The sequence below is a fragment of the Grammomys surdaster genome, unplaced genomic scaffold (genome assembly GCF_004785775.1).
Source record: "Grammomys surdaster isolate TR1022 unplaced genomic scaffold, NIH_TR_1.0 99, whole genome shotgun sequence".
Classification (NCBI taxonomy): Eukaryota; Metazoa; Chordata; class Mammalia; order Rodentia; family Muridae; genus Grammomys; species Grammomys surdaster.
The window spans coordinates 17,805,087-17,816,134 of NW_021604578.1; the positions used below are offsets into that span (position 1 = coordinate 17,805,087).

At 44.8% G+C, this 11,048-nt stretch overlaps 1 protein-coding gene across 1 annotated transcript; it reads left to right on the forward strand.

The window, feature by feature from the left end:
• The first annotated feature begins 3,967 nt into the window (after positions 1–3,967).
• Positions 3,968–10,671, forward strand: Ccnb1 (cyclin B1). The gene is made up of 9 exons (XM_028784222.1): positions 3,968–4,078; positions 4,518–4,682; positions 4,777–4,932; positions 6,392–6,574; positions 8,480–8,638; positions 8,864–9,100; positions 9,333–9,473; positions 9,913–10,023; positions 10,457–10,671. Exons 1-9 carry the CDS (start codon positions 4,058–4,060, stop codon positions 10,562–10,564), a joined length of 1,281 nt encoding a protein of 426 aa, XP_028640055.1. The 5' UTR covers positions 3,968–4,057; the 3' UTR covers positions 10,565–10,671.
• Positions 10,672–11,048: the final 377 nt, after the last annotated feature.

Genomic DNA, 11,048 nt, shown 5'->3' on the forward strand with positions numbered 1-11,048 from the left:
GAGGGAGGGAGGGAGGGAGGGAGGGAGGGAGGGAGGGAGGGAGGGAGGGAGAGAGATCACAAAATGTCTGGATTAATAGGGAAGAGCCTAATTCAGGGCAGAGGATGGGCATGGCAGCCACTCCTTGTAACCGGGAGACTGAAGGGTACTGGGAGAACCTGAAGGCCAGGTCCGCTTTGATACCTTACTTTGATGCATTAAATAAGCACCTTAACCACTTGTCCCTGATCTGAAACCCAACCCCCAGCACCCAACAAAACAAAATGAAACAAAGAAAACCAAAATCAAAGTACTACAGCTCAGCACAAAGGCTAAAGTTGAAGACTTTCACATCAGATGACAAGGATGTGAAATGACAAGGACTCTTGTTTGTTGCGTGGACATGGGCAATGGCATGCACAGAGCCGTATAGACTAATCCTAGCACTCAAGAGGCAGAGGCAGGAGGATTGCAGAAAGTCTGAGTGCAGCATGGTCTACATAACAAACTCCAGACCAGCTAGAGCTGTTTAAAAAGAAAGGGGCAATCAGCTAATTGGCTCAGTGGAAAAATGAACTGCCAAGCCTAACGACCTGAGTTTGATCCGCTGCAAACAAAGGACCCCACACAGGTACCATGGGGACCATTGGCAGATAATGACTGCAAGGAGAGAGGAAAGAGGGGGTTGATTTTGTTGTTGTTGGTTGGGGTTTTTTCTTCCTTCCTTCCTTCTTTCCTTCCTTCCTCCCTTCCTTCCTTCCTTCCTTCCTTCTTTCCTTTCTAAGATTTATTTTATTTATATATGTAACTGTCTTCAGACACCAGAAGAGGGCATCGGATCCCATTACAGATGGTTGTGAGCCACCATGTAGTTGCTAGGAATTGAACTCAGGACCTCTAGAAGAGCAGTCAGTGCTCTTAACTGCTGAGCCATCTCTCTAGCCATGGTTGGTTAGCTTTTGTTGTTATTTTAGTGGTGTAGCCACTGAAAAGTTGCAGATGCTTTAGTAAATAACACCCTACCCAAGCTATGCAAGCAACCCTGATTCAACTCAGTGAGTCACACACAAAACACTCGAGTAGGAGCAAGACTCCGTAGGAGGAAGGATAGTATCAATGGAAGAGGGATATGGATAAGGGGGAGTGATGGAGGTTGAAATTTACTAAGATTTATCATAGACATGTGTAAAAGAATAAAAACTAAAACAAACAGCAAACTCAAGTGGGATTTTTGTATCAAACGTCAGCAGACAAGGCTGATTTCATGACAGGCTTCAAACTGGCAGTTAAGGAGACTGGGCCTAAATCTCTGTTTCCAAGAACTGAAGTGAACAGTTCTAGGCAAGTCCAGGTCTCAGAAGCTGCCACCACCTGGCCTGAGGCAAAGACAACGGATCAGCAACAGTTTCCAGACTTCCCCAGTCCCCACACCCCGGTAAGATGAACCCAACACATTAACATAAAGTTCACCTACCCCAGAATTCTCTTATGTGCTTTAAATCAGGCCTGCGAGCTCACTTGGTTGTCTATCTTGGTGATGGGAGACCCCAGCATGCTGGACTTCTACAGAATAAAACACTCCTTTTATTTACGTACTATTTAAATCTGAGGTATCACTCTTGGGCAAATCATGGACCCTTACACTGTGTAGGTCCATGGTCTATCTCAATGGTCCCTGGATCTTTTCTTTCATTTTCTTCTCTTTTATTTATTTTTCTTTGAGAAAGGGCCTTATAATAGCCCTTGAACTTGCTATGTACTGAAGACACCTTCAGCTTATCTCAGTATACTGCTCCTGCTGACCTTCAGTTATTCCTCCTATCTCAGACCCTCAGTGGTCCCTCGAGAGAGGATGCGGCTTCACCAGTCCCATGATGAGATGCTGGTAGGCCCAATCTGATTCTGGGTTTGTATAGGTACCTATAACTGCCGTGAGTTTGTGAGGATCATTTTATATCACACCTGTTGTGTGACAAAACACACATCTACTCACCCCAAATAGGGAGCTCAAGACAGACCAAAGTATGGATACCATCAAAGTCCAATTTGGTGAACCAATGAGTTTTATTGTAGTTACTCACAGGAGCAGAAATGACTCAAAGACAACTGCATCAGCAAGGCCCACCCCAGCTCAGGTGACAAGCTCACAGAAGCTGGGAAACCTGGAGCACACTGCTTCAAGCAAGTGTGATAAGACCTTGCCTCAAGTAAAACAAACCAGGCACACACACACACACACACACACACACACACACACACAGAGTTGGGGGATGAACAGGGAATCCTAGGATGTAGTATTTGCTTACTAAATAAATTAATTTGTAGAGCAATGATTACTACATGGCTAGGGATACAGCTCCATTGGTAGTGCTTGTCCACCATGCTTGAAATCCTGGGTTCAATCCCGAGTGTGACATAAATCCAGTGTAAAGGTGTATACCTGTAATCTCAACAATGAGAAGGTGGGGATGGGGGGGGAGAACAGGCGATTTAGGGTCATTCTCAGCTACACATGGAGTTCAACAACCACTGATGTATTTTATAAAACCAAGGATATGATTTATAGAGCACAGTGTGGTGTGGTGGGAGGGGTACCTCAGTGGGCCCATGCTGAGGCATACCACACACACACCTCTAAGGTACCAGCCATTTGACAAGTCTAGTATAGAATAGTTTATTTGTGAGAATGGCAAAGACAGAGAAAGAGAGGGAACAGAGGGGAGAGCAATGGGGGTGGGGGTGGGGGTAGGGGGTGAGGGGTGGGGGGATGGGAGGAGGAGGAAGAAGAGGAGGAGAGGCTGGCCAGGAACACGTGAAGAAAGGGGAAAGGGAGAGAGGGAGAAAAGGGCCAGAGAGAGAAAAGGGGGTAGAGACAGAGAGTCAGAGAGAGATGGAGAGGCCAAACTTTTTATAGCAAGCAGGCCTACCTGGCTGTTGCTAGTTAACTGTTGGTGAAGCATAGAAGGAATGCCAGCAACCTGTGGTTCAAGAGAACCTGGTCAATAAATAAATACATCCTCATCAGTGTTACTGAAATTTAATGTGGAAAATTTTTTTTCACTGAAGTTAATAAGCCTTGTTTGTTTGTTTTTCGAGACAGAGTTTCTCTGTGTAGCCCTGGCTGTCCTGGAACTCACTCTGTAGACCAGGCTGGCCCCAAACTCAGAAATCTGCCTGCCTCTGTCTCCCAAGTGCTGGGATTAAAGGCGAGCGACACCACCACCCGGCTGAAGTTAGTAAGCCTTAATAAGGAGTCTGAGGTTGAAGGATGAAGAGTTGCACTAGGGATTCTTTTTAAATAAGTAGATTTTACAAAACTATATTTTTGGAGTAATCTTAAGCTTAGAGCAACATTAAGCAAGCATAAGGCGCATTTTCTTTTTTCACTGGGGCAGTAGCTATTGGGGCGATTGCTTTGTTAATCTATTTGCTTATAATAACCATTTACTATGTGTATGTGTGCTATAACTTCATTCTCTAAATCTCAAAATCCATCCCAGAGAGCTGTTGGAACAATCATATTAAAGACCTCTGCATCAATGCTTTTGTGAACTCTTAAGATAGTATTGGCACTTTTGTAGAAGATGATGAGGAACAATAAACAGGACAACAGCAAAACTGTCATGCGTGCTCCTGAACCGTGGCGGCCTCACAGTCATTTTCCTAAGGTCCAACGGAGTCGCCTCGGCTAGCTTGGACAGCACAAAGGTGGGCATCGCACGCCATGCCTACCTTAAGACAGGCGGCCTCAAAGCGGCGAGTGCGCAGGCGCAGAGTCGGACCTCTCGAGGGGTGGGCAGTGCTGCCAGCTGCAGGCCTCGCTCTGGCCCCGCCCCACGCCGAACGTGTGATCGCGGGATCGCCCAGGAAACGCATTCTACGGGAACCCGCAGCGCCAATGGGAAGAGAGCGAGTGCCACAAACTGACCAATGAGGAGGGAGCGGCCCGGGGTTTAAACCCAGGCCCGGCAGACTCCTCCCGGCGTGCTGTAGAGGAACGGCTGTTAGTGTTTAGGTGTGGGCAGCCAGAGGTTAGGGTGTCTTCTCCGTTCGGCGAACCTCTGCTTCAGGAGGAGCCATGGCGCTCAGGGTCACAAGGGTGAGTCGGGCCGGGCGCTGCCGTCGTCGCTGTGGGAGAAGACCGCGGCGGCCAGGAGGGGGATTCCGGGAGGGCGCCGGTGAGGTGGGGAGCTGAGGAGCCCCCCAATGCAGGGTGAGGAAGACCTCTGAACCTATCGGGGCGGAAGGACTTGTGGGGAGTGGGGGGTGTGCTTTCAGTGATGAAGGCCCAGAGCGAATCCTTCGCTTTCCCAGAGAGCTGTCTACAACGGAGGCTTTCTTTCGTGTTTAGGGTTGCTTGGGTTTTCAGGGGAAGTTGGGTAATAGGTGAAAGATTTGGGTGGAAGGAAACCTGCTTGTCAGGGCCGGAGGCTAGATCCTAGAACCTTTGCTTTCCTTAGTTGGGTCCCGCCTTAATTAACCCAAGACTTCCTAGAGGCGCCATGGATCCTCTCTCAAGTGGTTCTTTCTTCTTTCAGAACACAAAAATTAACACAGAAAATAAGGCCAAGGTCAGTATGGCAGGCGCCAAGCGTGTGCCTGTGGCAGTTGCTGCTGCCTCCAAACCCGGGCTGAGATCGAGAACCGCTCTTGGAGATATTGGTAATAAAGTCAGCGAACAGGCAAGAGTGCCTCTGAAAAAGGTACCTATCTTCCTTGCCCAGTTAACCTGAAAAAGCCCATTTGCTAGCTGTCACCTTTGGAAAAAATGTTCTGTTCTTTCCCTTTCATTCACAGGAAGCAAAAACGTTAGGTGCTGGAAAAGGTACTGTTAAAGTTCTGCCAAAACCTGTGGAGAAGGTGCCTGTGTGTGAGCCAGAGGTGGAACTTGCTGAGCCTGAACCTGAGCCTGAACATGTTACAGAAGAGAAGCTTTCTCCTGAACCTATTTTGGTAAACTTAGCATTTTTTAATTAAAAGTTTATTTCTAGCCGGGCAGTGGTGCCGCATGCCATTAATCCCAGCACTTGGGAGGCAGAGGCAGGCAGATTTCTGAGTTCGAGGTCAGCCTGGTCTACAGAGTGAGTTCCAGGAGAGCCAGGGCTACACAGAGAAACCCTGTCTTGGGAAAAAAAAAAAAAGAAAGAAAGAAAGAAAAGTTTATTTCTTCTCTGACTTCATTTCACTTTGATGCACACAACAGCATTTAAATATATTATTTATTGAGTGGCTAGCAAAAGCATTTTACATGCTTTAACAACTCTGGGTGAGTATTAGCACTCTGCTTCAGATGATGGCAGACAAATATGGTGTTCTATGTAGACAGTGTCTCACTATGTACTCGTGTGATGGTTTATGCATGTTTGTAATTTTAGCACATTGGCTAAGGCAGGAGGTTTGCAAGTTCAAGGCTAGCCTGGGCTCTCTGGGTTTGTAATCAGGAACTTGTATTCACCTGAATAAAGATTGAACCCTTGGCATTCTTTTGAATCAACTTCACATGATTCTGATTAATAAATGGCTTTATCACTTATCTGTTTCCTTTGACTTGCTTTACATGCTAGTATTTAGAGTCCTTTTGTGTGTGTGCCCAATCATGTGTATGTCAGGCCTGAAGAGAGCCGGAGTTACAGGCATTTGCGAGCCACCCAATGTGGATGCTAGGATCTGAATTCTGGTCCTCATGCAGAGTATCCAGGGCTCTTTAATTGCTGAACCATCTTTCCAGCTCCCATCCTCTCTTCAGTATTTTGTGTGTGAATACATGGTCATAGAGGTTGAAAGACTTTTGAGTCAGTTCTTCCTCGTGTGGGTCCTGGGGTTGAACTCAGTTGTTAGGCTTGGCAACAGGCACCTTTACTCCGTCTTGCCAGCCCAGTTGTTCCTACTTTAAACTGCCTTAATCTAAATTGGAATTTATTTTTTTATGAGACCAGATCTTGCTGGCTTGCAGTTTGCTATGGAGACCAGGCTGGCTTCAACTGAGAGATCTGCCTCCCAGATGTTGGGGTTAAAGGCATGTAGTACCATGCCTGGCTCTGTTTATTGGTTTGTTTTTGTTTTTTAAGATTGTTTTTTCCTGAGTGGGATGTGGGTTTGCACATGCATGCAGGGCCCAAGGAGGCCAGGAAAGGATGTCAGGTATCCTGGAGCTGAGGTTGAGTCACCTGGTTCCTGAATAGAAACTGGACTCCAGCCCTTGGCAAAAGCAGCACATGTTCTTTACAGCTAAAACAGTCACTGCAGCCCTGTACTAAGCATTTCCCTAAAAGAAGTTTCAGGGACTCTGAAATGCCTTTCCTTTGATAAAATGAATCTCATTTATTCAGAATGACTTATTGAATCGGGGATACCAATACTGACTTTCCTTCCTATAGTGTAGCATGTTTCATGGAGTCTTTGCTTTTCCAAGGTTGACAATCCCTCTCCAAGCCCAATGGAAACCTCTGGATGTGCACCCGCAGAAGAATATCTGTGTCAGGCTTTCTCTGATGTAATTCTTGCAATGAGCGACGTCGATGCAGATGACGGAGCCGATCCGAACCTCTGCAGTGAATACGTGAAGGATATCTACGCTTACCTCAGACAGCTGGAGGTCAGTGCTGTTATTACCAACTGCAGCTGGGTTTATTAGAGACCCTTACTTACTCTTGCTGTTTTAAGGTCCTCCTAGGTCAGTATTCCAGGTGCCGGAATTAAAGGGCCATGCTCCACTATACCTGGTTTATTTTTTTATGTTATTTACATATATACGTAGACCAGGTTAGCCTGGAACTTGCAGAGATCCTTCTGTCTCTTGGGTGCTGGGATTAAAGTCCTATGACACCAACTCAGCTATCAAAGATTTTTGTTGTTGTTGTTGTTTTGGGGTTTCTCTGTGCAGTCCTGGCTGTCCTGGAACTCACTCTGTAGACCAGGCTGGCCTCGAACTCAGAAATCCACCTGCCTCTGCCTCCCAAGTGCTGGGATTAAAGGCATGCGCCACCACTGCCCGGCTCAAAGATAGTTTTATCAACATTGCACTTGACATTTCTTAACAACAAATAACACTGGAAACACTACTGTTAGCTTTGAAACACTAAGAATAAAGTCACTAACCTCATGAAGTGGACTTCCACTGTGAATATAAAGTTTCTGTGTTGGAGATACCTTCCTAAAATAGACATGTCACAGATAGGAAAGTCCTAAACTAGTGGGTTTAGAAGGGGAGTAGATGACGATGCTCTAGCGCTGCCCCAGCACAAGGCATATTGTGTCAGTGTGCATGTGCTTGTCTGAAAAAAAGACTGAAGTTGTTGGTTTCTTAGCCTACTTGGAAAGCTTTCTATTAATGGAACTTGCCCTTTTATCTTATTAAACAAAACATTCTATAGCTAATAAAGTTTTATCAGGTTTTAAATCCTTCCTGTTCCTTCCCCCGCCCCAATCCTAGGGACAGAATACAGGACCTTGTACATGCTAGCTAAACAAGCACTTTGCCACTGAATTATATCCTAACATTGTCTTCTCAGGTTGACATTGGGTTTTTATTGTTGGGGTTTTGTTTGGTTTTTTAGTCTCTTGTGTTTTGTAATAGCGTTGTTGTGTGGGTGGGCACATGTCGGGGTCAAAGGACAACTTTGAAGAGTTGGTTTCCTTTCGGAGTGGCAGCAGCACGTGTCTTTAATCCTAGCACTGAGAAGGCAAAGGGAGGCAGATTTCTGAGCTAGAGGCCAGCCTGGTCTACATAGTGAGTTCCAGGACAGTCAGAGTTACACAAACACTTTTCTTGAAAAACAAAAACACGCTGGGCGGCAGTGGTGCACGCCTTTAATCCCAGCACTTGGGAGGCAGAGACAAGTGGATTTCTGAGTTCGAGGCCAGCCTGGTCTACAGAGTGAGTTCTAGGACAGCCAAGGCTACACAGAGAAATCCTGTCTCAAAACAAACAAACAAAAAAACAAGAGTTGGTTCTCCTGCCTTCTGTGGGTCCTGGGATTGAATTTAATTCAGCAGACCTTTCCCACAAAGCTATGTTGCTGACCCCCATTCTTTGTTACCATTAGTATTTTCTAAAGTAGTCTTCAGTAAGATCTGGTTCCAAACTAGCTGTCTTCTTGTTTATTCTTAACACTTCTGAAGATTTGTGTTCTAACCTGCAGAACTGGGCTTGGTTGTTGTGCTGTTAGTGTTGAGTTTATACCTCAGAGCAACTTTGCAGCAGATCTAAAACTTGTTTTTTTTCTGTATCACAAAGCTCTTAATCTTGAGTGAAAAGATCTGAGATAGTGATGGGTACAGATTGTGAGTACTGATGTGTACAGGATGCAAGCTGCAGTAGTTCTGGCTAACCAGATGCCACTTTAGCAGCAATACGAGAGCCTACTGTGACTTTCTAAACTTTGCTTTCTTGGTGAACTTCTGCCCCAGAGCTATTTATTTCATGTTAGTTAACTGGCTTTTATGGACACATGGTGTATGATGTGATGCTTCTAGAATAACTGGCATTTTTCTTTTGCAGGAAGAGCAGTCAGTTAGACCAAAATACCTACTGGGTCGTGAAGTCACTGGAAACATGAGGGCCATCCTAATTGACTGGCTAATACAGGTTCAAATGAAATTTAAGCTGCTGCAGGAGACCATGTACATGACTGTGTCCATTATTGATCGGTTCATGCAGGTATGTGTAATTCAGCAATTGAGAATTCTCCAGTTGTAGTTCTATGAGAATCTTGGAGGAGGGGAGGTGGACGCTGAAGGTTCAACCTCAGGTCCTGTAGATGGTAGGTACCTTAACTGCTGAACTCTATTATACCTAACCTAAAACTGAATCCTTTCTCGGGAGGCAAAGTGTCATCAGTTGAGATGTTCAAGTACATACTGTTCATTGAACTTGCTATTGCAGAACAGTTGTGTGCCCAAGAAGATGCTACAGCTCGTTGGTGTAACTGCCATGTTTATTGCAAGCAAATATGAGGAGATGTACCCTCCAGAAATTGGTGACTTCGCTTTTGTGACTAACAACACTTACACTAAGCATCAGATCAGACAGATGGAGATGAAGATTCTGAGAGTTCTAAACTTCAATCTGGGTCGCCCTCTGCCTCTGCACTTCCTCCGTAGAGCATCTAAAATTGGAGAGGTACAAATTTCTTGAGAAATTTTTTGTTTTTCCATATGAGAAAATAAATACAACTGCTAACTTAAATGTTAAATACATTAAATACTATAAAAATAAGGCTGCTGACCTAACTACATATTATGTGGTTACTGTTAAGGACATCTGAGGACAATTGTCTTTGAGAGTTTGTAGTCACAGTCAGGGCTTTGTAAGTTTTTGCTAAAGGCTTAGAGTGGTGTGTGGTCTGTTCCAGGTTGATGTCGAGCAGCATACTTTGGCCAAATACCTCATGGAGCTCTCTATGCTAGACTATGACATGGTGCATTTTGCTCCTTCTCAAATTGCAGCTGGGGCTTTTTGCTTAGCACTGAAAATTCTTGACAACGGTGAATGGGTAAGCTGTCTTATCAATCTACCAAGCATTCGAATGAACCATGTAGTGTTAAGATCATTCTGCTGGTTCCTAATATGGAAGGAGTGTGAACATAAATGGTAACCCATATGTTGTGCTGCCATCTTAGAATGGCTCTGCTTCTGTAGCTAACATCCTTTGGAGAAAGGAAGGCACACCAAGTGATCTAAGAAACCCATCTACATTCTTGGAGGTGCATTTCTCATGCACCAGGTGCTATCCTCACCTTGAGATAGAGAAGCCATAGTTGCAATATTGTGCCTAGATTAGAGCTCAAGCTCTTCCACAAGTATACATTGGCACGGAGGTGTCTTAAGTTTCAGGTGTGATTACCGTACACTGTCCACCCGCTGGACTCTTAAATAGCATCTAGAACGTTTTGAAAGCTGCCGGTGTTTTAATCATGTTTTTGTCGTCGTAGACACCAACTCTGCAGCACTACCTATCCTACACTGAAGAATCCCTGCTTCCTGTTATGCAGCACCTGGCTAAGAATATAGTCATGGTGAACCGTGGCCTTACAAAGCACATGGTGAGTGAAATTTCAAGGCTTTAGTCCCATCACTGCAGGCAGGGAGAGGCAGGTTCTGAGTTCAAAGCCAGCCAGGACTATAGAAAGATTGATTGTTTTTATTTTTTAAGTTAAAATATAATTATATCAAAAAAAGAAAAAGAAAAACAGGTAGTGGTGGTGCACGCCTTTAATCCCAGCACTTGGGAGGCAGAGGCAGGCGGATTTCTGAGTTTGAGGCCAGCCTGCTCTACAGAGTGAGTTCCAGGACAGCCAGGGCTACACAGAGAATCCCTGTCTGGAAAAGCCATATATATGTAATATAAATAATATATATAATATATATATATATATATATATAATCATTTCTATCTCTTCCCTCCCCAACCACCCCCTGCACACCCCCATTGGCATGGTTTGTTTCTTCCTTGATTATAGTGCTTTTCTCTTACAGACTATCAAGAACAAGTATGCAACATCTAAACATGCTAAGGTCAGCATGCTGGCACAGCTGAACTGTACACTAGTTCAGAATTTGTCTAAGGCCGTGACAAAGACATAACTCCAATGGACTACTGCATCTGCAAATGCAGTTGGCACCATGTGCCGCCTGTACATAGGATACCGTGTTTACTTGCTCTTCAATAAAGGTTGTGAATTTTTACTTTGCATAGTTTAACTCATTTGAATGTGGTTGCTTCTGACTTTAAGATAACAGAAGTTGTCAAAGAATTTAGGAGTATATTAAGAACTGCTTCTAGAGCCAGGCAGTGGTGGCGCACGCCTTTAACCCCAACACTTGGGAGGCAGAGACAAGTGGATTTCTGAGTTCGAGGCCAGCCTGGTCTACAGAGTGAGTTCCAGGACAGCCAGGGCTAAACAGAGAAACCCTGTCTCGAAAAGAAAATAAACCCTGCTTCTAGTTTAACAGCTGTCAACTAATGTATATATTTGTATCCTATATGTTCGTGTCCTTCACTGTTTGTCCTTATCATATATATCATGTAAAGTCTTCTGCCTAGCTCTGGTTTAAACTCTTAAGTCTA